At 35.7% G+C, this 25,296-nt stretch overlaps 1 protein-coding gene across 18 annotated transcripts in view; it reads right to left on the bottom strand.

Moving 5' to 3' along the window:
- The window catches only part of FUBP1 (far upstream element binding protein 1), an 87,381-nt gene that overhangs the window by 59,446 nt on the left and 2,639 nt on the right, over positions 1 to 25,296 (bottom strand). For 6 of the 18 annotated variants that reach the window (XR_009187176.2, XM_058303313.2, XM_058303311.2 and 3 more), the window contains exons 2-19: positions 19,773 to 19,863; positions 18,911 to 18,973; positions 18,043 to 18,081; positions 17,491 to 17,530; positions 16,970 to 17,022; positions 16,811 to 16,882; positions 16,623 to 16,680; positions 14,458 to 14,620; positions 14,266 to 14,364; positions 14,035 to 14,136; positions 13,668 to 13,770; positions 12,883 to 12,983; positions 12,399 to 12,540; positions 11,503 to 11,663; positions 9,913 to 10,064; positions 9,754 to 9,833; positions 6,602 to 6,730; positions 4,905 to 4,979 (exon numbers count right to left, since the gene is read on the bottom strand). Coding sequence is in view for 17 of the 18 variants with exons in the window: in XM_058303313.2 (XP_058159296.1) it covers positions 4,905 to 4,979; positions 6,602 to 6,730; positions 9,754 to 9,833; positions 9,913 to 10,064; positions 11,503 to 11,663; positions 12,399 to 12,540; positions 12,883 to 12,983; positions 13,668 to 13,770; positions 14,035 to 14,136; positions 14,266 to 14,364; positions 14,458 to 14,620; positions 16,623 to 16,680; positions 16,811 to 16,882; positions 16,970 to 17,022; positions 17,491 to 17,530; positions 18,043 to 18,081; positions 18,911 to 18,973; positions 19,773 to 19,863 (1,723 nt within the window). In the remaining variant the exon portion in view is untranslated. The remainder of the gene's footprint in view (positions 1 to 4,904; positions 4,980 to 6,601; positions 6,731 to 9,753; positions 9,834 to 9,912; positions 10,065 to 11,502; positions 11,664 to 12,398; positions 12,541 to 12,882; positions 12,984 to 13,667; positions 13,771 to 14,034; positions 14,137 to 14,265; positions 14,365 to 14,457; positions 14,621 to 16,622; positions 16,681 to 16,810; positions 16,883 to 16,969; positions 17,023 to 17,490; positions 17,531 to 18,042; positions 18,082 to 18,910; positions 18,974 to 19,772; positions 19,864 to 25,296) is intronic. The other 12 variants (XM_058303323.2, XM_058303326.2, XM_058303319.2 and 9 more) reach the window with 3 other exon arrangements.

The raw sequence follows: 25,296 nt of genomic DNA, 5'->3' as shown, positions 1-25,296 counted from the left end.
ACAGAGGGTCAGATTGCTCCTGTTTTATTTAAAATATTCATTAGCGTCAGAAAACTACCTTATAATTTAAAAAATCAGAATATTCTTCATCCTTTTAGTCTTATACTAATTGTTAACTTTTAGTTCTAAAACATCACTATTAAAAGAGCCAAACCAAACCACAATCCCCACAGCTTTAAATAAGACAGACATGAATTTAGGCAAAATCTTGATTCAAATTCCAAAACTTAACAAACTGTCAATGCTCTAATAAGTTTGGAAAGTGCTTCAAATAAATAGTCTACAATCCTTCTGATGGTTCCAGGGCAGTGAGGATCCCGTAAAGGTAGAGAGTGGGGGTGGAAGCCCAATACATTCTTTTAGCCTCTTAGTCAATTGAATCTTTTGTATTCCAGGTTTTAAATAATATATGGGTTCTAAGTGGAGAAACAAAAAACATTTCTGAGAAACAAAAAACCCACCTAAAGGCTCTATTAATAAGCCCTAATAAAGAATCTGTTTCCTGGTGATTAGCAACCTATAAACTATGTACGAAAATGAATATGCAAGATATCTTTAAAAACGATACTACAAGTTTCACAAAATAAAAACTTTTATCAAAAATAACCTGGGGAGCAAGTGTAGCTCAGTGACCGAGTGCCTGCTTCTCCTGTACAAGGTCCTAGGTTCAATCCCTGGTACCTCCAAACAAACCTTACAAAAGACTAAGAACAATTAATGATGAGGTTCTAAGCAACAAAATCAATGAAAGACACAAAACTAAACAGTTTTTAAGAGCAAGTTTTTTTTCTAGAAAGGGGCACTTTCTTGAATTAAGACACTAAAGAGACATAACCAAATACAATGTTTAAATGCTGAGTGGGTTCTGAATTAAAGCAAACAAAAAAACCCACAAAAGATATAAAAGACATTTTTGTGACAATCAGGGAAATTCAAACACGATCAGTTTGTGGATACTAAAATAATATATTTAGTGTGAAGCATCTATAATTTACTTTGAAATGGTTGAGCCACAAACACAAAAAGCACATGTGGCCAATATTTGAGAACTGCAAATCTGAGTAGAAGGTATAAAAACTTTCTAAATAAAAGGTCATGGATAAGATGGCTCCCTATCATTCTTGATGGCAAAGTGAGAAGATTCAAGGCTCCATGCACCCACAGAAGCTTTCAACAACCAGCAAGAATTGCTGAAATATCTTTTCAAATCTCCAGAAAACAGCTGAAAGACTGAAGTAATAGAGTGAACACTGAGTCAAGAAAAAAAAAGCTACTTTAAAGAGCTAAGATCTCCTGATGCCCTCACTGGCCCCCTGCCCATCCCTTCACTGGTTTGCAGAGTCTTCCCGCATTCCCATTGGGGATTCCTGGTCCCAGTTCCACTGGTTGCAGAGCCAACTCTTGTGCAATACTGGGAAGCGTGTACGTATGGCTCAATCTGTCTCGTGGTGGCCTGAGGGACTCACTGTCCTAGAACCTGCTCTGCATGGAAAGGGCAGTGCTCGTAGCTCTCCGCCAGCATGCTGGTAGCTCTCTTCCAGAATGCTGCAGAACAGTCAAGTCGTGTTGCCCAGGCAAAGGGATTACTGGTAGCAGGACACACAGCACAGTACCTGGAACTATGAGAAAACTGTTTCCTAAGGAAGAGGAAAAATTCAGAACTATGTAACAAGATTTGAGGTATGGGCAAAAACGATCAGGAAAGACCCTGCACTATAACCTGAAACTACTAAGGGAACTGATAGTATGGATATCTTGAAGGAAAACACTTCACAGGTCAATCTGCAAAGACTGAGAAAAAGTGATTTCTTTTTTTCTTTTCTTTCATTAGCTCCTGATAGCCAAGAAAAATCTGTCATAACAGTAGGAAGATACAAGATAGTTTAAGTTGCCTCAGAGTCTAAATTCTAACGACACATTAAAATATCAAAATACCCAGGTTTCAACAAAAGATCACAAAACATACCAAAAAAAAAAAAAGAGGAAGTGCAGGTCCATGCAAAAGAGAAGATTAAAGCATAAACCATTGATGAGGGAAGTCCAGACCTGGAGCATAACAAAGACCTAAAAAAAAGAAAGAAAAGGCCCTAAACATGCTCAGAGAGCTAAAGGAAATCAGGAAAATAGGTGAACAGTGAGAACAACAAGAGATATCACATTCAAGAGGGTCAACAAAATCCAACCATGATAAACGCAAACAGACCCATGCCATGACATACAATAATCAAACTGGTGAATTCGAAAATAAAAGAACTGTGAAAGCCACGAGAGAGAAGCCTCAACAAGATAAGTGCCTATTGCTCATGGGAGGTTAGATTCTAAAAAACAACACTTGGTAATAAATAAGTTATCAACATCTGATGTTCCCATCTTGAAAGTGCCCAAAGAAAAATTCATTCTACTTTTGCAATCTGAAGGGCAAATATGATTCATTTTTGTCCAGCTACAAGGAAAGAAAGATCCCTTCCTATTTCATCTACTTATAATATGGCTCTCCCCTGGTCTTCTGTGCCTAACCCCGTTTTAGGAATGTCCTTAAGCTTGTTTCCCTTTTCTTTTTCTCTTCAGTTCAAAAAACACTTTTGATGTCAGAAAGTTTAGTTCTCACTTTAGCAGAACATTACTTATTATTTATTTATAGCTTTATCAAATCAAATCTTCTAATATATCTACAAAGTAATGTAAGAGATATCTCTGGCATTTGCCCCAAATAGGAATCACCTTTCTCTCCACTTTGAAGCCCTATTGTTCCCTTTAGGGTCTTTTTCACAAAAGTTCCCTTCATTTTAGCTTCAAATATACCTACTTCCTGATTAGAATGCTGCCATTAGGACTTAAACCTTCTATAACCTTCTAGGATCTCATCTTTAAGAATTTCTTTCTGATGTTCTCTTGGAATAATCTTAAGAAATTTAGAATTGTTTGAAAAACAAAGCTATTTTGAAAATTAACTTGCATCTGTTTCAAGAGAGGTTTACTGACTGTTTAATGGTGGGGGGTTTCCTGTTCTTAACAAGAGCTGTTGAAACTATTTTTTCAGAATTACAACTGGATTGGCGAACTTGGAAATCTAGAGGTTAATCCTAGGTCATGCCACTAGAAGGGTCAAACCTCAGTGTCCTTGGATTTGGAGATTATCTGTCTCCCTGATATTTTATAACTCCTATCCTTCATTTAAGAAATTCAAAAACAGAACTAAAATATTAGTTTTATGCTTTAAAGGTTCTCTATTTGTAGTTATGCTAAAGAGACCTTGAAGGACAAGTAATATACCTAGAAGAAATTAAAACAGTTAAGGAACCAATAGTTTATAAAAAGAAAAAAATATATAGGGAAAAATAAAATGACTCTGTAGCAATCACACAAAGGAAAACGCTCATTTTCCATGACTGAATTATCTAACATTTCCTTTAAGATTTACACAAGGAGAAATCACCCAACTATTCCAATCATTCTACTTCAATTACAAATTAACAGCTGATCATTGTAGTGCCACAGAAAAAACACAACAGAAGTGAAGGTAATGGGGGGGGGAAGGGTGGAATTCTTCAAACATAGAGTTAACAATATTGCACATTTTAAAATTATTTTTATATGATCTTGCCCCCAAAAAGGATTCAAGACAGTTCAGTACAAATTTTAGAATAGTCAGCAGGGACATGGTAAAAAAAAAAAAAAAAAAGGGGGGGGGGTGGGAAGGAGTGCAAAGAAAGGAAAAGTCAAGTGTCCACCCTTAACAGAAAAAATTTTAAAAAAATAGAATGGTTTTCATATTTTGCAGATTATATGTCATACACACACTCATGTGGGGCAAGTAAAATGTAAAAGACTAAATAGTAAATTTATTAATGACCATGTTGTAAAGAAACAGTAAGAAGCAGAAGAGTAAAACCCATTCCTCAGTAATTACCTATGTCCACCAGCAGGTGTCTGTTTTCAACCACATTTAATAATGGAAGGAACATCTTTGCTATACTACCCATTGTGAAAAATACAATCTGGAGTTAGTGATTTTTTTTTCATGCTCATCATTTTCATATGGTGATGTTACTTCTATTAACAATAAGGTGACCGCACGTCTTGACCACTTTGTTCTTAGAGCACAATTATTAATAACATCCCCATTTAAATTATGTGAATACCATAATCAAAACATACGGTTTTTGAGGTTAAAGTAATAATAATAATAATAATAATAATAATAATAATAATAATGTTCTTCTTGCAGAATTTTAGCTATTGTAGACTTGCCTGATAAGCTGGGCCACAAAACATAAATTTATCAATTACAGCCACATAAGATTTGACCACAATTGCATTCTCAGCACCTATCACTATGTTTGTCATCAGGTATATAATGTATTGTTACTGAACATATAAATATGGCTTAGTTTCTAGGTGATTTTTCTTCCTTTTTTCATATATGCAAAAGTTACCTAAGTAACCTACTTCCTCTATCACTCTAGGTTACATCTTACCATCTTATTTTAAAGCAAAAACAAAGCTACCGCACACAATCAATTTTTGCTTAGAATTTAACCTTATACCATTTAGGCTGTTAGTATACATAATCATCACTGAGAAAAGCGCCAGTAATATTCAAATGTCATATGTGCCAACAGGGAGACTTCAGTTAATAACTAGTTGACAAATGCTAATTAGAAAAAAGATTTCCTTGTGTATAACCACAAATTTAAAAATCATTATTTGTAATGACTCCGTCTGAAAGTCCAGGGATTTTAGAATACATTCTTAAAGTGAATAAATGGACCAAAGAATTCCAAAGTAAAAATAAATGGTACAAACATGCTTTTATCAAAACCTTTAACCTTACAGTGTGTTACTCACTAAATGTTTAATTAAATTGAACTTAAAATGTATAAAATAAGAAATGTAGAACATACCCATTTTCTTGTAGTACTCTTCCCAAGCCTTGGTATAATCGACCTGCCCAGCTGGAGCTGGATTTTGCTGATCTCCTTGTTCAAGGAACAAAACAACAACAACAACAAAAAAACAGGATTATCGTTTTTAAAAGGCAATTTTGGCTTTCTTTCTGTTTCTGGAGTGGAGTTGGTAGTGGCTTGCCCTGGGGCAATGAGAGTGGGAGGGAATGCTGTGAGGAGGTAGTAGTATCCCTGCTGGTGTCCAAGACACAGGGTGCCAGGGAAGCAGAGGTGGCTAACACAGAAAGACGGACATGTTTGGAAGACTGACTACACTGAGCAATGTAAGCACATTGATTAGGTAAATAAGGAAATATATAAGATATCAAGTTTCTCAAATTCACCAACTTGGAAAGGGAAAAGAACCTTGAAGTGTTAGGATGGAATTGCAGGTACAAATAGTTTGGAACAACAGGGTTTAAAAAGTACATATACAAATACAGAACTAGTTACAGATGCTTATGATTCTTTTGACTGTGGATATAAATATTAACAACATATGTGCATGTATTTCATAGCTATGCCCACTGAAAGAATCTAGATGCAATGATAACACAGTAGCAAACAAGTACACGAATACCCTGTTTTGATTTCTAAACACTACTAAAAGTAAACAGTTTTGGAGAAATGGATGATTCTAGTGCTACTGCCTGGAAAGTAAAAAGTCTGGAACATTTTATTATGTCAGAAAGTAAGAAGTGTTTAAAGAATGATGGACATGTCAAAAGGATACAGGAGGTTAAGGCTGTTAACAAGCTGAAGTTTTACAACATCCAGAATAGCAGCTTCATCTCAGTGTAATTTCCCAGAAAAAACTTATCAATTTCAAAGACAAACACGGTGATTTTATGATATAGAAATGTAGCAGGCACCAATACGACCAAGTGATCAAGGTTACCACCTCCAGGTGTTGAATAGATTAATATTATATGACTCCTGATATGAAGAGCAAGCAATCATTTCTGAAGTATCCCTGCCAAGTAAGCATGACCTAAGTTTGGTCATGAAAACAGAATGAAAGGGGCCTAGGCTGACAGTTATCCTACAAAACAAAAGGTCTTTGCACCTTAGAACACAAAAGATAGGGAAAGACTATGGAACTACTTCAGAATGAGACTGAAGAGACCTAATAACTAAATACAACGTATGTTCTCAGATGGGATCTTGGATAAGAAAGAGAAATTGTTGGGACAAGGTGAAGTCTATAAAGAGGTTGTGAACTGGGACAGAAATGATATGCCAATAATAATTCACTGAATTGAAGGGCTGTATGACTGGTATGTATTTCTGGAGAAATACAAGTGTATTCAAGGGTAATGGGGGATCATGCCTACAGTTTAGTCTTAAATAGTTCCAAAAGCATAATAAGATAATGATACGGACACACACAATCAGATGATGACAGAGTGGGGGTGTGGAGAATAAATAGAACATGAACTGCTGGGGCATTTGGTGCTCTTTGTACAGTTCTTACGATTTTCATGATAGTGTGAAATTATATCCAAGTAACTAATTTTAAAAAAGGGAAATTCTGCCCACTTAAATAACTGAATAATGTTAGAAATCCTAGGAATTAGGTAGAGATACATTTCATATATAATTCCAAACACTTTTGGCTTTCACTCAGAAAATAAGTTCTTAGTTACCACAGTTACCTTGTCCATTAGTTTGGGTTGTAGTTGGTGCACCAGTAGGGGCTGCAGGCGGTGGCTGTGCTTGCTGCTGATAATAGTGAGCATAATAAGCAGCCCAAGCTGCTGAATTTGGATCCGTTCCTGCCTTAGCTAGAATTAATAAACACAAGTTCAATGTTTGCATTTAAAGTCCATGATTATATATATATGTACATGTATATAAAAAATAGAAAAAGCAAAAAGCTGACAAATACAGAGTAAAAAACTAAACACCAAAAATAGAAAATAGAAATTTCAATTTTTCAATTGTTTCCATAGTTTTTACTATAGAAAACAAGCTCAGAGACGAAGTGACTTCTGTAGATTATACAACTGGTGGGTGGCAGAGCTGGGATTGGAATAACGATCTTTTGACTCCAATCCAATGCTCTGTGTCTCAAACCATTTGGTACCCCCCCCCTTTTCTTGGTGGCACAACAGTTTTATGTGGCAGATGACCAAAGAAAAAGATTTCTAGGGGCTAACCTGTATAAGAAACAAACAATATAAAATCTTGGGAAAACAGAGATGATTGGCCACATTTCAACACAGTGAGTCTTAAAACACACACTTAATGTAATCCTCCTATTTGAAATTCTTCATTTATTCCCTATATCTTCGTAATGGCTTTTAAGTACAGCTTATCATTCAGTATGTTTAACAGTCTGGCACCCTAGCTTTTCCTTTCCATTCCAGGCTCATCTTTCTGTTCTGTCACTAGTTCTCCACTCCTAAAAGTGGCTTTGGCCACAATGAATTATTCTGTGTCACTGTCTTTTAAGAGTGACCATGCATCCTGTGATCTGGCTCTCACTCAGGAAGTAGAAATCCTCTTGCTGACTCTGCTCTTTACACTAGGAATATTATTTGATATTATAGATATATCTTTATTTTGTATCCACAAGTAGAAAGAATGTAAATTCCTTAGAGTCTGTATCTATTTGTGAATCTGTTTAGCCTTCATCCCAAATGGGTAGCAATTCAGCTGCTTAATAGATGTTAGTGTAGTCTGAGGAAAAAAGCAAGGATTTTTAGAAAAATAAAATAATCATAAGGTAATAAAATTAAAGCAATATAAAATAATAGCACTATTTGGTACCCTCCGAACCTTCCTCAATTATCAATGTACTAATTTTCCAAGTTGAATAATTACCCATGTAATAATGTCACCTGAATATTAATACAAATACACTTGTACTCGTTTGAATAAACCACACAAGAACATCAATCTTATAGCTACACAAAACTACTGATAATTAGCTAATATACATTCAACTCACTAATAGTAATCTACCATCATCTGACAGACAAGAAAACAGAATCTAAGAGGGGTTCAAAAACTTGCTTGACATCCCATAAGGATTAGGAATTATGCAGGTCCCTGACTCTCGTCTTGACAACTACATAAATCCTTAATAGCTTGAAAATGTTTAAATAAAAATTTTAAAGAAACAGATTATTAGTTTAGAAAACCGTGACAAATATTAATTAATAATATAAGGAATATAACCCCATATAAACTACTTGGTAACTTTTTGATAATCTGGACAGGGCCAAATAACAGGTATCTTTTAGTTAAATAAGTTACTCTTCTCTCAAAAACACTGCTGGAAGTCACATCCATTAAAAAAAAATTTTTACAGTGATGACTTCACTACTACTCCATGTGGGATACTGAGAAAGCGATGAGAGACCACTCTATATTCTCTTCATTTTTCTCAATCATGCAACCTACCCAAACAGCTCATAGTTGTGATCCTGGCAGACCCAATTTACCCAAAATAAATCTACCCCATAACCTGCTCAAACTTTTGAATCTTATCCCTCTGCCTAATCACCCATCCCAATTAGCTTACCTAAAAAGGCAAAGAAAAGCCCTTTCTTTTTTAACTAACTTTTAGACTATTGTCAAGCAAATCCTATTTGACTCTTTCTCGGTAACCCTTTGGATCCTCCTATTGCAGTATTGCTAACACTGAGACTTTAATTTCCTATATAGATTGTAAACACATCTTTGCATGCTCAGTTCCTAGAACAATTCACTTGTTAAAAGTACACTTTATAGGAAGCAGACGTGGCTCAAGTGATAAGGCCTCCGCCTACCATATGGTAGGACCCAGGTTCTATCCCTAGGGACTCCTGGTGAAAAAGAAGAGAAAGCGTGCCTGCAAGGCGAGCCAGTGCCTGCACAAGTGAGTTTCATAAGATGATATCAACAAAAAGAGAGACAAAGGGGAGAGTCAAGGTGAAGCACAGCAAAGACCAGGAACTGAGGTGGTACAATTGACAGGGAACCTTCCTCCATATCAGAGGTCCCCAGGATCAAACCAGTGAATCTTAAGAGGAGAAAGATGAAAAGACAAAAAAAAAAAAAAAAAAGACACAGAAGATCACACAGCGAATGGACACAGATAGAAAAAAAAAAACCACCAAAAAAACCCAGCAGGGCGGGACAGAAAAAAAAAGTACACTTTATGATATTAAAGTATGTTATACTATAGGATTTCATTTAAATACCAAAACGTTTTGCCAAATTCAGTAAATTATTTAAACCAATTATTTTTTGATAAATATACATGTAGAGAGAATAATTCAATATACCTGGAGACTACTTCAGCAAGAGGTCTAAAAGGTAGGAAGTAGCAGGTGAGAAAAAAAATGAACACAAATAAACATTATTAAATGGTTTCAATGACCAAGATGGCTAAAAATTACGGATGGGGTGGAAAGAAATGTAGGAATGGAAGAGACTGTAATATACATAAAATTCAGATCTAAATAGAGAAAATAGTTAATACAATTTATCTGATGCATTCTAACATGCTATTCCCAAATACAGGCCTGTTTTATGCTAAGACACTCTTTTTGTAGCTTTTGGCTCTTAGCATTCCACTGTACCAATATAAGGAGAGACAGCCAAACACAGGCAGACAGAATAAAGTTCCATAAAAGTAGAGATCATATTCATGTCACTCTTAACTCACTGCGGTAGAAGCAGTGTTTTAACACGACATTGAAAGAGTAAATGAGGTCAGAAAATTCACACAATGTAAAATCAACAGCTGAAAAGTTAATGTAATATGAATTGCAAACAAACTATACAGATTACACACGAATAATAAGCATCTTTTTACCTGGATCAGGAGGAGCTTGTTGCTGCCAGTGTGGGTAGGCATTTCCCCATCCCTGGGGAGCATATGGGGCTGGAGGACCACTGAAAAAGACAAAAATCAATATAAAAACACAGTTTACCAAAAGCTGGAATCTTGGAGGAACTCAAACCCAATACTTACTGAGGAGCAGGGCCAGGTGGTCCTGGATTATAAGGTGCAGGATTATATGGCCCCATTGGAGCTCCAGGCCCTGGAGGCCCTGGAGGCCCATGGGGGCCTGGGACACCATGGGGCCCATGGGGTACAGGTGGCCCTAAAGGATTCACTGGGCCCTGTAAAAAAAAGACAACATGAAAACCAGAAAAACAGTAATGATTAAACAAACCCAATGGCCCTTTCTATCCTCTTACATAATCCCTATTAGTAACTTTTAGATTTTCCATCCTTTCCTCATTCATGCTGCAAAAACTATCTTAACTCTGCCATAATATAATGACACGCAGAATTCATTAACAAAAACGGAAATGTTTCCTTTGGTTTCTATTCTATTCTCTTCTCTTACAATTCTTACTTTATTCCTTCATCATCTTAATCATGGAAGCCTACCAAATATCAGGTCCTTATCCCCTACCGTTCTCCCAGTACCTACTTTTCAGTACCCTAACAATTAAACAGGCAGCGGACTTGGCCCAGTGGTTAGGGCGTCCGTCTACCACATGGGAGGTCCATGGTTGGGCCTCCTTGACCCGTGTGGAGCTGGCCCATGCACAGTGCTGATGCGCGCAAGGAGTGCTGTGCCACGCATGGGTGTCCCCCGCGTAGGGGAGCCCCACATGCAAGGAGTGCGCCCTGGAAGGAGAGCCACCCAGCACGAAAGAAAGTGCAGCCTGCCCAGGAATGGTGCCGCACACATGGAGAACTGACACAACAAGATGACGCCAACAAAAAGAAACACAAATTCCCGTGCCACTGACAACAACAGAAGCGGACAAAGATGACGCAGCAAATAGACACAAAGAACAGACAACCAGGGTGGGGTGAGGGTGGGGGAAAGGGGAGAAAAATAAATAACTAAAATAAACAAACAAACAAAAAACAATTAAACAACCATATTAATAATATTCTCCCAAATTGCTTAGGTCCTACATTGTGAACTGTTTCTAAACACTGCCTATGATGTAACTAGTAAAAAAAGTCTTCCATACAACTTTTCTGTCACTGGAACTCCATTTACAAGAATTTAAATTCATTTCCTCTTTTGCCATTTATCTCATAAATTACCATCAAAATCTCCTTTTGTAATTTGTTCAACAATTTAGGATATTTCTTATTATGCCACATAATTAGTAATGCTTAAATGATTTCTCTTATGACAATGCAATTTGCAAAGACCATCAGATTATCCCGTCACAGCATGGCAAACACTTGGGAGATTTTCTAATTGTTTCTAAAGAATTCTAAAGAACTCTAATTGTTACTAATTTTAACTTCTCCCTTCTCCACCTTATGTTAACTTTTCACAGTAAAATTACCCAATAAAGCACTATTTTGCCTCATTTATGAAAGCACAGTGAAGACACTTCTTAATTAGGTTATTTTTATTGCCAGAAAATGTCTTCTATGTTGTATACATCAGATGTTTGATGTAACAAAACCTGTAGTTTCAGACCAGAAATTGTACATTTTTCTGTGTAGCACTTACAGATACATGTGTATTTGTGTGTTAAACTGGATCTATACGATAAACTAGAAATTTAAAAATATACTTACACCAATCTTTTCTTCTATGAGTTGCCGAGCATAATCTATTTGCTGTGGAGTGCCACGAATTGTAAATAACTTCATATTAGGATCTGCGTTAGGTGGAGGATTTCTCTGAAGTTCTATTCTTGCACCAGACTGTTGGCTTATGCTTTTTATGGTTTCACCTCCTAAAATCAAAAGACAGTAATTTTTCTAAAGATGCAAAGGACATAAAAAGAGCTATTCAAGAAAAAATGGTACTAAAAGGGCTTTAAGTTATGGCCAGGGGCGCCATATGGGGACCTCATATTTTTTTAAAAGACAAAAAAAAAAAAGGTTTTGGCTAATCTCCTAACTGACAATATTCCGCCAGGATTTTCCATTTAATTTGTATTTCCTGAGGTTAAACGGAACGCAACTTCATTTGGTTAAAATAAATTGCTCTTTTGCAATGTAAATATACACTAATACACTCACAAAGACTCAGAAGTTTTTTTAAAACACACTCGAGGCAGGAAAAAGCAAAACAAATATCCCAACTACTTTTTAGGTCAAAAAACTTCTTACACTAATTATTAAACTCTTCATCCTCTTCTCCAGAAGCCAACATGAGCCAAATTCCACTCTTATAATTTCAGTATATATAAAGTCCTCCATTTCTTTTAGTTGTTACATAGCAACATAAAAACACTTTTCTATTAAAATGCCCAAAAAACCCTCACTGCTGTGTGTTTACAATGGCAACAAAAGTGGCACAGATCAGTTAAGTCATAAGTTAAATTTTTAACCACACGATAAACATTAAGAGTTTAAAACACATTGCCATGATGTATGGGAATTCTCCAAGTTATGCATGACTGTAATTTTAAACTCACAACTTCTCTAATTGAAAACAAAAACAAAAACAAAAAAAAACACATTGCCTTTTCCTATTATTAATCCAGTTTTCCCAGTTGGTACAATAAAATTAAATTCTTGTAGTCCACCAGGCGGTCCCATGTTCCAGTTGCCTTGACCTCTACCTCTTCCTCTACCACCAGGTCCAGGTCCACCAGGATTACCAGCCTAAAGAAGGGAAAGACAAGAAGGAAAGTCAGCTAAAAGTTAAGTCCCAACCCTAATATCCCCAAATCAGAAATTAGAAAAGGTGGGCCATAACTTGGCCTAAATAATCAGTAAATGACCACGAGTCAATCTTTTCATATAGGGGCAAGTAAAGTAGGGTAGTTAAGTAGATTTCTTCCTGCTCTAAGAGATTTACCATAAAGCAATGTAAAGTTTCTAGTTTTTAATAAAGCATCACGTTGACTTTCATATAAAAACAGAAGGGGAGGATTTCTGGATTTGGTAAAGGAAAACACTTCTCAAACAAAACTGAACAATGAAAATCTTAACATTCTATCAAACCTGAACACTTCGAAGAAGGTCTGTAATAATTTCTGCAGCATGTTGACATCTATCTGGAGGTCCTGTTATTTGTGCTATTCTATCAGGTGTTGTTCCATCATCTTCAAAAACAAAAAAACAAAACACCAAAATTTGATTAACAGTAAATCTAAACATCAAAAATAATTTTTAGGGAAGCGGATGTGGCTCAACTGATACAGCATACACCTACGATGTCGAGGGTCTAGGGTTCTATACCCAGGACCTCCTGACCCGTGTGGTGAGCTGGCCCATGTGCAGTGCTGCTGCACTCAAGGGGTGCCGAGCCACGCAGGGGTGTCCCAGCATCAGGGAGTCCCATGCACATGAAGTGTGCCCAAGGAGAGCCACCTCGCATGAAAAAAGTGCAGCCCATCCAGGAGCCGCACTGCACAAACGGGAGAGCTAATGCAGCAAGATAATGCCACAAAAAAAGAGACGAAGTTTCCCGGTGCCACCTGATGATACAAGTGGATGCAGAAGAACATATAGCAAATGGACGCAGAGAGCAGACAATGGGGGGTAAGGGGTGAGAAATAAATCAAATCTTAAAAAATAAAATAAAATAACTTTTACAAAAAGAAAAGGGGAGCAGATGCAGCTCAAGTGGTTGAGTGTCTACTTCCCATGTATGAGGTCCCAGGTTTGATCCTTGGTACCTCCTGAAAAAAACAAAACTAAACTAAACAAAAAACAAAACAAAAGAATACTTTATATCTATGTTTAGAAGATTAAGTACACACACACAGGCAAACATACACACTAACCTGGCTTAAACTGAATTCGAACACCAGCATCATTTTGTATTTTTTTAATCATCTCTCCATTTCTTCCTATTACAATGCCAACAGCAAATCTTGGGATGGGGACCTTAAACAAAGATGACCAAGTATTAAGAAACCCACTTAATTCCTCAAAACTAATCTGTATCACATCACAAAAACATACACAGCACTAACATGTATATATAAAAAATGGATAGAAAACACAAAATACACAATTCTGCATTCTAAGGTAGAATACAGGAAAAAAATGAACTCAATGTTAGAGGGCTAACTAACACAAGAAAGGAGAAACACTGATCCAGTTATGCATTAGCACAGAACCATAGATGAATAGGTATTTTTAACTTACATCTATTCCTTCATTTCCTCCTATTCTTGACCCATACTCATTTCGAACTTCTCTGAAACCACCTTGATCACGAATTAACTCTAACACCATTTCCTTGGCTTGCTAAAGTAGAAAAAGTTATCCAGTTTAGAAAGCATGTCTCAAAACATACCAATTATTCATGCATGTTTTACTCATTTTGCCATCTAGTACTGATCCCCCCCCCTTCATAAAATATAAAGTTGAACTTACTTGAACTTTGTAAGGGTCTCCTGTGATCCTAAGAGGTTTGTCGGCACCAGTATTCTGAGGCCCATCTTGAATCATAACCATCTTAACTCCAGCTCGTTCCTATTAAAATTTTAGAAATAATATACATTAACAACAGAGAAAATGGTTTCAAAAAGATTAAGAAAAGTTAACATTATACAAACTTAACAATACCTGAAGCTGTTTAATAGTCTCTCCTCCTTTTCCAATAACTAATCCAGCCTTGCTAGCTGGAATCATGATTTCTTGAACTGCATTTCCTGGTCCATCACCATGATGAAAGCCAGGGGCTGGTCTTCCCTTCTCAACAATCTGATCCAGTAACCGTTTTGCTGATCTGTTAACAAAGTAATAGTCAAGCAATAGGCTGTAACATACTAAAAAGCTTATCCAAGTAGAGAAATTAGGACTCCTTCCATCCCAATTCAAGCTTAGGAGGCTTGAAGTTAAATTTCAACAGTGATGGCAGCACAACTTTGTGAACGTATGTAACACCACTAAACTGCACACATGAAAGGAGCAAAAATAATTAATCTTAGATTGAACTTGTTACTAGAAATAGAACTATACAATACAGAGTGTACTCTAATATAACTATGGACTATAATTAATATAACAAATGTTCCATCAATTCTAACAACAGTACCACAGTAACGCAAAATATTAGTAGGAAAAACTGTATGTATGGGACTCTGTATTTTCTGCATTTTCCTGTAAAGGTACAACTGCTATAATAAAAAAAAGTAATTAAAAGAGATGCCGTCAAGGATCAAACATTCTGACCCTACGTAATAATTTTTCTAGGTTTACAATTTTCACTATTTTTGAGAATACGTTCAAAATTTCTGAGTAGCCCTATAGTTCTATCTAAACTTATCTCAGAATTAACTATTCCTTCAAGAACTAGACGATTTATTTATATCTTTAAACCACCACTATGCTTGCTTACATGTTAAAATTTATTTATTCATTCAACAAAAACAGTTTGTTCCAACTATGTGCCGGGCATATCAGTTAGGTTACAGTAATCATCAAAACAGGCAGACACTGAAAAACTGGCAATAGTAGAAATAATCAAATAGTCAAATAATAACATTTAGTAAGTGCTATAAAGAATATCAAAGAAGGGTTAAGATGGACAGAATGTGTGTATGATAAGGGATGCTATTTTATACAAAAAAGGTATGGAAGACCTTACTGACCAGGAGCCTAGAATTTAGGAACTAGATCATGGCTAAAGATAAAAAAATTTAGCAATATATAAAATGTATGGTATTTAAAGCCATAGAATTAAATGAAGCTATCTAAAAGGTACATGTAAATGGACTGTGTGAGTACTACATTTTGAGACACTTCCATGTTGAAAGGTCAGAAGATAAGGCAGAATAAAAGAAAAACAGGGTAGTGTAGTAGGTGCCCTGAGTCCAAATGCGACAAGTATTTCAAATGCTGCTAATAAGCTCAATGACAAAAGAAGCATTCATGATCTTGACAAGAAAATTTTCAATGGAATGGTGGGAATAAGTGTCTGATTAGTGTTAAGTTTAAGAGAAAATGAAAATTTAGATGACAGGTAGTAGAATCACCTCTTTCAAGGGGTTTTGTTGTAAAAGGGAACACTAAAACGGAAATAGAAACGTGGGGTTCATGGACTCTCTTTGCCAAGAAGGGGATTTTTTCCAGCATGTTTGTATGTTGTTAAAAGTTATCTAGCAAAGATAGGAAAACTGATAACGCAGAAGAGAGTGGGTTCAATCAGAGGAGCAATGTCCTTCAGTAGGATGGAGGGGCTGGCTTCAAACAAATGAACAGAAGAAGGGAGTATCTGAGAACCTGTATTAAAACACAAATGAAGGCAGCTGGCAGGAGAAGGTGGAAAAGTTTCTTATGATTGCTTTTATTTTCTCTGTAAAATAAGCTAAAGTGGAAGAGAGGGTACAAAATAAAAGACTTGGAGGGGTACCTGACGGATCAAAGAGCCTTGGAGAAGACCAGGAATGAGTGAATAGAACTAGGGAAATATACACAAAGGTCTACTTAAAATAAATGGTTTTAGGTGAAATCAGTCAACATGATTGTGTCTTCTGCTCTAGGCCACATTCAGCTTCTCAAGTACAGCCTGGACTATATACTGGTTTTAATCATTTTCTGTGTGTTTTACGGTTCGCATTAGGGAATCCTAATCGAGAAGGCACAAGCAATAAACTTCAAGAGTTTGGGGAAGTTTCTGGGACCTAGAGGTAGGGAGACAATGGTCTAAAAGCAGTAATGAAGAGAAAAGACAAAGTTCGAAGAATTCTCACATTATTACTATAGATTTTTAAGATTTTCATACTTACTGGACAGACTCAGGTGTTCCAGTCAACATACAAGACCTTTCTGGAAGGCCACCACTGTCTACAATTAGAAACAAAAACAGAAAATTTTAGATCAAGGAAAGACTATTATGTTGTATCACTATCACTAGAAACTTTAAAAATATGCTAGTTTTCCAGACACTTTGAAAGTAACAGGAGAACAACGTTACCAGGTGCTATCTGTATTTTGCATCCGGACTCCTGCTGAATGCGTGAGATCTGTTCACCTCCTCTGCCAATTACTAGTAAAAGAGAAAATTATTTGTTCAAAGACAGTAAATTCTGACTTGGTTATGTTTTCAAAACTTTATAAAAATCAGCTTACTTACTGAATCCAACCATTCCATCTGGAACCTTGTATTCTTCTGTCATTACAGACCTGCTAATAAGGAAAAAAAACCTGACATTTTCCTTCAAAGAAACATATAATTGTTTATATGAAGGTAATCACCCACTTACTAAAAAATGAAACTACAATGGCTCTTAATAGCTTAAAAGAAGGTTGCTGGCACTTATCCATGCACAAAATGTAATCAGCCCAGAATCTTCATTAAGGTGACACACAACAAGTAATGGAAGACATGAAGTGCAAAGGATTTGGGGGAGGAGTTCAGAGAATATTCTCTTAAGAGTTATTCTAATTCACCCTAGTTCTTCTAAAATCTAATTTTCCACCCACCCTTTCAAATCACAACATATAATCTCACTCAAAAGAAAAAACTGTCATTTTGTTATCTTCCTAAATTTAGGAAAAGAGATATATATTAAAAAAACACGCAAACAAAATATTCTCTCTGTATTAGTTCAACTAAAGCTTGCAAAATACTTTTTGAAAACTTTTTTACTATACCTTTGCTGTTGATGCATGGGTGGTAATTGTGTTCCAAAAGCTACCAAAAAAATAAATAAAAATAAAACGAAAGTTGGAAGTTTATACATTTTATGTTTAACAATACAATCATATCAAGCAATTCTAAAACCTTTCCCTGATACATACGGTATAACTTGAAAAATCTTTCCCTGATACATAAAGAATAACTTGAAGAAGTGATAACATTATGTACATGACATTTAAATCAGTCTCAACAGTGGAGCAGAGATTAGCAATGGCCTCATATTAAACACCTTCCTTTTTCAAGCGTTTTGTACAAACACAAACTAAGAATTGGAATACGTAAAATAACTTAGCAACTGAATCTTATTAATATACATCTGACTATAAAGTAAAATAGAAAAACAGGAAAAAAAGGAACATTTATAAAGAAATTCATGCTAGATATTCTAAAAGACTATTGATAGACTTCAACTAACTCCAAAGATACCTGCCAAAATACAGGAACAAAATCTTGATATTAAAATTCAGTTGTTTTAACATCTAATCCCATTTAAATTAAACACTTACAGTCATTTTGAGGGGCAACTTTCTTAGCATCTGGTTGATCTGCAAAATTAAGCGTCTTTTAATTTTTCTGCAAATAAACACACACACACATCTTAGCACTCTCCCCGCCCCTCCGCCCACCCCCCCAAGCAAGAATACCAATATAAACATTTTGAAATGTTTGAGAGTATGGTTTGGCAAATGAACCAGTATTGTCCAAACTCAACCCAAATTCTTAAGTAGTTTAAAAAAGATTACATTTCTTTCATTCTCTTCATGTTTTAAGATGCATAGACATTAAAAAGAAAAAAATCCTTTTCAACTGTATCGTTATCACTGACCTTCATGTACTTTAAGCACTTTAGAATGATAAAAAACCAAAGTATTTAGGTCCACTACTAGCAAAGTATCACATGCTAAAGGCTAATGATGCTTCCGCTATAGGAACTGAAGATTGTAAGAAAAAAAAAAAAAATCAAAGTATGAAAATTTCACATATCAAGAGTTGAGCTTATCTGACAGTGACCACAAAGCTATGGGAAAAAAAATCACATTACAAGGCAATCCTTAATGTAAACTGATTATTCCTAACCAAACATTTCACAGCATAATACTTCAGACAGAAAAACTCAAAGCAACTACATGGATACCTTCATCTAAATCCTTTACACAGGTAAATGAATATAATGCATAATAACTTAGACTAGACAACCTGTAGCTGGAAACACTATATTCTCCCCCCCCCCAAACTTGAAACAATTAAACAGCAGAACGTTGTGAAGCAAAAATTCAGACACATAATTCAAGAAATGTTTGTGTCCAATTCAAGAATCCATTGGTTTATTTCACGTTTACATACTAAACACAGGTAATAAATAAAAATTCCTGCCTTTAAAAGGAGAGGGCATTCCCTCCCAGTGTGTTGTACTGCTCGGACTTGTCCAAGAGCCATCTACACATAAAATAAAAAGAATACATTACATACAACATCTGAAGCATCATTAGCTCATTTTTGTATATTAAAAACCTCACTATGAATATGAAAGACACTTAAAATGAAAAGAAACCAAATACTCCTGGTCAAAAGCTACTAATACATTCTATAGGCTCAATGAGAATTCTCCTTAAAAACAAAAAAAAAAAAAACAAAACAGAAAAGGACAAAAAGAAAATGTACCAAAATTCAGTCAAACCTAAAAGAAAAAAATACTTTCAGAATTCTAAGTTTAGAAGCTTCAACAATTATGTTGTTGTTTTTAATAAAAATACAAGGCACTGCAAAGCCACTGGTAAAGTTAAACCTGAAACACAAAACAAAATACTGAAACAAAGTAAAAAAACGGTATACCCTGCAACATGCTGGCGTAGCAAACTATAGCAAGTTCAACCATTAATGTAAAATTTGAAAATAGCTAAATAATGAAAACACAGTATATAGATTCATTCAAGTATGAGAAAAACCAATGAAATGTCTCCTAAACAATTTATAATTTTGCATCTGTGTGTTTTTAAATGATGTTAATAAGAAATCTGTACAAATTGTCAATCCAGCATAATCCTAAAAGAGTAAAAACAAATGTTTCCTAATAAGGCAAAATTGTCAAGTTTTACTTACCTTGGATAGGTCTTTTTTTTTTCCTTTAGCGCCGGATATAAACCTTACAATTTTAGGAACCTTACGATAAAAGTAGTGTTTCAATTATTTCAACTAAACCCTATTTAAAACAAAATACTTATGCTTATCAACTTACCTCCATCTTCCAAAGGTCTTTTCTGTCCCCCATAACCATAGTCATTTGAATTCAGTGATGTTCCAGCATCACCTCCAATTTTTGCTGCAATCTTAAAAAACAAACACAACACCCCTTTATCATTATAGGAAGGCATCACGAATTACTACATATTATCCAATACTAAATTTCTTCATTTGGTTCCAAATACATATATGCCAAATATTTTTTAGTATTGTATTAAAAAATAAATGCGCTAGATAACTATAAAATTACAGTTCAGTTTATTGCTACTATTAATACTTCAGGGAGTTATCAAATAGCCACCATCTGGAAAGCTTTTGATACATCACTGTAAGAAGTAACAATGAGGGAAGTGGATTTGGCCCAACTAGGGCGTCCGCCGGCCACATGGGAGGTCCAAAGTTCAAACCCAGGGCTTCCTGACCCATGTGATGAGCTGGCCCACACGCAGTACTGATACACGCAAGGAGTCCCAGGCCACACAGGGGTGTCCCCCGCGTAGGGGAGACCATATGCGCAAGGAGTGCACCTGGCAAGGAGAGCCACCCAGCGCGAAAAGAGTGCAGCCTGCCCAGGAATGGCGCCGCACACACGGAGAGCTGATGCAGTAAGATGATGCAACAAAATGAGACACAGATTCTGGATGCCCCTGACAAGAATACCGGTGGACACAGAATAACACACAGTGAGCAGACACATAGAGCAGACAACTGGGGGGAGAATGGGGAAGGGGAGAGAAATAAATAATAAACAAATCTTAAAAATAACACACACACACACACAAACAAGTAGCAATGAAGTAATCAATCTGAAATCTTTAAAAGACAGACCAAACAGCTTTAAGGAAAATCTGGACAATTTTGTCTTCTCTATGGCTCTCTTTTATAACTCTTCAAAAGATGTGTGTGGGCACAAAGAATCTGAACACTTTGTAGAACTCTAAGGCTGTGCTGTTTAATAAGTAGCCAATAGTCACATGTGATTACTAAGCACTTGAAATAATGTGACTATAGTACAAAGGAGATGTGCTTTAAGTGAAAAATACACACTAGATATTGAAAATGTACAACAAACTTAAAAATGCAAAGCACTCCCCCAAAACTTTTATATTGATTACATGTCAAAATGATATTTTGGATATTTAGGGTTAAATAAATGATGTGGCTTGTATTGTATTTCTTTTCTTTTCTTGGGGGGGAGAGGGGTGTTGTATTTCTATTGGACAGTGCTGCTTTAAGGAAATATGCAAAAGGACAGGAGCCTGGAGAGCAGTACTCCTTTAAAATCTCAGTGATAGGACTATAATTCTATCAAAATCACTTCAAAGATGTTTAACTTTTAGAGTGGGGCAAAAATGATTGTTGGTACTTGACTAAACAAAACCGCGTATGAAAATAACCTAGGGAGCTAAGGTGGCGCAAGAGACTGAGCACCTCCCTCCTACTCCAGAAGGCCCCAGGATTGGTTCCTAGCACCGCCTAAAGAGAAGACAAGTGGACACAGAAGAGCACAAGACTAATGGACACAGAGAGCAGACAGGGAGCACAAACAACAGGGGGTGGGTAGTAAATAAATAAAAAGTACAAATGCCTACAGATAGATACACAGTAATCCCTGGTCTACAAGATCTATCAGGTCCAAATCTTTGAGGCTACAAATTCTGAACATAAAATGTAACTAGAACTACTCCCCAAAACCTTACAAAACAAAACAAAACAAAACAAATAACCAGCCTCAGGTAATAAGCAGGGCACAATTAACAGTGTTATTGTATTTTTCTATGAAAAGGGGAAATGGAACGATTTCACACTAAAATAAAAATTTTATTTTCATTTTGTCATTGAATCAGTACAACAATCTCACAAAGTAGAGAGTACTCGGTAAAGTAAAAATCCATTTTTACAGTTGTATGAAATCTCAGAAATAACAAAGTCACACAAGTAAACAGTGGAGATCTCTACCTGGTAATAAATGCCTTCAACTTTGGGCAATGCCTTGCTTCACAATTTATATACAGCTTCATACCAGTTACTGAAAAGGATAATCCTTATAAAACTATTATGTTGGTGATTACTGAAGACATGTGATGGGCAAATGGAAGTTCATTATTCTTTCCACTGTATGTTTGAAATTTTAATTATAAAAATTAAATAGAACGATAAAACCAAATTTTTAGTGGCTGGAATTTTCCAAACAAATACTGATAAGGAAAAAAAAAATCAAATTGTCTAAGCTTTATAATCAGGAAACTGGAAATGCTAAGAGTATAGTTCATGGACTTGAGTCTTAAACCCATTATATAGCACTTAAGTACAATATATAATAGTTTCCACATACCAACTGTACGCCTAGGGTTTCTAGATTTCCCTTTCCTCACCTGTAAATGCAAACACCCACAACAAAATATTTCAGGATCACAATTACAGTGCTTGATAAAGGCACATACTTTTCAGTCTCCAGATGCTATGGCTTTAATCAGTCTAACCTCCCTTAAACATTCTTCACTTGTATCAAGAGCCTGTATGCACCTTTCAGAGTCTAATTCAAATTTTATTACTTTCCTGAAAGTTTTTCTGACTAGTTATCCACCCTTAAGTCTTAAAGCACTTAGCATTTGAACTGTTCATTAGAACTTAAATATGTGTGGCCCAATAATGACTGGCAGACCGTAGAAGTATTTCATGCTAGAGAAAACAGTACACTAATGACAGGAAAATAGTTTAGGCTGTATCTATTGCAGCCGGCTTTTTCATAAATGCTCCGAGTTTGGAGAGCAGCACTCCTTAACTCTCAGGAACTTTTGAACAGAAAAAGGATACTTATCTTCCTATTCATGGAATAGTTCTAAAACTATCCAAATGAAAATGAAACATGATACTCGGTTCACCCAAATATCAGTAACACCACATCAAAAATTCAGAAATGATGCAAAGCATTAGAGAAGAACTTTCAGTAAAAGTACCAATAAAAACCTGACCATCCATTCTCCAAGATCAAAAGGAAATATATATTCCCTAGTTTAAGAGAAACAATAATCACTGAAAAGTAACTTCAACTACACACTTTTTATTAAACATATAGAATTAAATTAGAACTAAGTCTAGTCACTCCCTTACTTTCACTGACCGTTCTGAGAATCCAAAAATTTTGGAATTGGGGGAAAAAAAGCTAATTTGTCCAAGATAATTAAATAATCTACCTAAATACAAAAATGCCTATTTTCCTAATTTTCAGCTGACTACATGCTTCCCTTAGGCTTTGGGATTTTAATCTTCGTTCTACTGCTCACTACCTCTCTGGCCTTGCCTACTTTTCTTAAGTATTCTGTACAAAGAATTAACAGTTTCTATACCTGCCTGGTAGGACTGTTGTGAAGATTAAATGGAATTAATGCAAGATATGCTTAGCACAGAGCCCAGTATGTATTATGTCTTCAATAAACTGCAGCTAGTACGAACACATCAGTATACTGTAATTCAGCTATAAAACAGGTCCACATGGAGATACCAAAATATTGGATTACAAAAATTATTTTCCCCTAGCCAAAAATAGTTACATTATACTTGCAAAAAATGTGCCTGTGCACAGTACTTTGTATTGTATAACCCCATTTATTATGTAAACAGAAATAAATTTAAAAAGATGAAATCAGATTAGTGTTTATGTAAGGCAGTGGAAGGATAGAAGGATTAAGAGTTGACTGCTAAGGGGAGTAATGAAATTATTCTGAAACTTTTTTGGTGATGAATACACAACACTGTGATTATACTAAGATCCACTGACTATACACTTTAGATGGATCGTATGGTATATGAATATATCTCAATAAAATTGCTTTAAAATAAATAAAGATGCCATAGCAGCCAGAAACAGCAGCCATGTACAGCAGGGGAAGCATAGAGAAATTGAGCAGTGATGAATTTTTACGTGTTTTTTATTGAAATAATGAAAATGCTCTAATAATGAAGTCATGAATGCAGAACTAGGATTATGCAAATACCGTTGATTGTACATGATGGATGACTGTATGCTTTACTAACATGTATCAATAACATTTGTTTAATAAAACAAATTCAGGTGCATGAATAAGGTAGATGACCAATCTGTCTTTGTATCCTTCATTATGGCATTACGTATCAGACATATAGTAAACCTTTAGGAATGAATTCTGAAAGAACAGAATGATTTTCAAAATTAAATTTAATACTTTAATATTGACTTTTAATTCAAGTCTATTAATACTGAATAGCTACTATAGGATTCACTTCCCATATGCCAGAAACGTGAAGAGGTACGTAAAATGCCAGAAACACGGTATTACTAAGCCATCATTTTATTAAAATTGTCCAAGCACCCTCTCTACAACACAGAAATCTTTGCTTATTATCACAATCAAGCCTCTCCTATCCTTTGACAAAATATAATAAAATCAAAATTATAATCAAATTCTATTTTTCCTACAAGTGTTAAGAGGATGTGGAGAGACAGGAATGCTTATTCAATGTAGAATGGTACAGCCACTGCGGAAGACTGGCAGTTCCTAAGGAAGTTGAATATAGACTTGCCATGTGACCTGGCAATACGATTACTAGATTTATACCCAGAACTAAGCAGTGACACGAACAAATATCTGCATACTGATGTTCATAGCAGCATTATTCACAAATGGTCAGAAGTTTGAAAACTCAGATGTCCGCCAACTGACCAATGGATAAACAATTTGTGGCATTTACACACAATGGAAATATTATGCAGCTGTTAAGAAGAAATGAAGTCATGAAGCATACAACATGGATGAACCTGGAGGACATTATACTGAGTGAGGCAAGCCAGATACAAAAGGACAAATACTGTTACGAATGCACTATTATGAACTAAATATAATAAAATTGATTTTGTTTTTAAAAATGCTAGTTTTCACGGGAGATGGTAATTTTAAAAATCAACAGCTCTATTTTCCTATCATCCAATACGGCCTGATACCACTTTAAAAATTATCAGGGAAGAAATTTTAAAAGTAATTGAGAGGGGAGCAGATATTGGTCAAGCAGTTGAGTACCTGCTCCCCACATGGGAGGTCCTGGGTTCAGTTCCCAATGCTTCCTTAAAATAGAACAAAACAAAAAAACAAACAACAAGCAAACAAATGAAAAAAAAAAAAAAAAACAAATCAAGGGAGCAAATGCCGCTTAGTGGTTCAGTGCCTGTTTCCCACACGAGGTCCTGGGTCAATCTCCAGCCCTGACACCTCACACACACACAAAATAACAAAAAGCAACTTAATGACTAATTTACTGTTCAGAAGCTAAGGGATGGAGGTTGATAATTTTGCTTTGTTATCTACCATTCTCATCTCATCTCTCGGTCTGATTCACTACCTTAACAATCTCAAGAAGAAAAAGAGATGAACACATTTTAATTTTCAGTGTCCCACAGCATGGAATTTGTTATTTACACGTGGCCACCAAAGACCTAATTTTAAAAATCCTATCCCACCCTCAGGCGCCGCAACTTGAAATTC

This window comes from Dasypus novemcinctus, chromosome 9 (genome assembly GCF_030445035.2).
Source record: "Dasypus novemcinctus isolate mDasNov1 chromosome 9, mDasNov1.1.hap2, whole genome shotgun sequence".
Classification (NCBI taxonomy): domain Eukaryota; kingdom Metazoa; phylum Chordata; class Mammalia; order Cingulata; family Dasypodidae; genus Dasypus; species Dasypus novemcinctus.
Note: the sequence above shows the minus strand (reverse complement) of the source record. Positions and strands in the feature narration are given on the sequence as shown.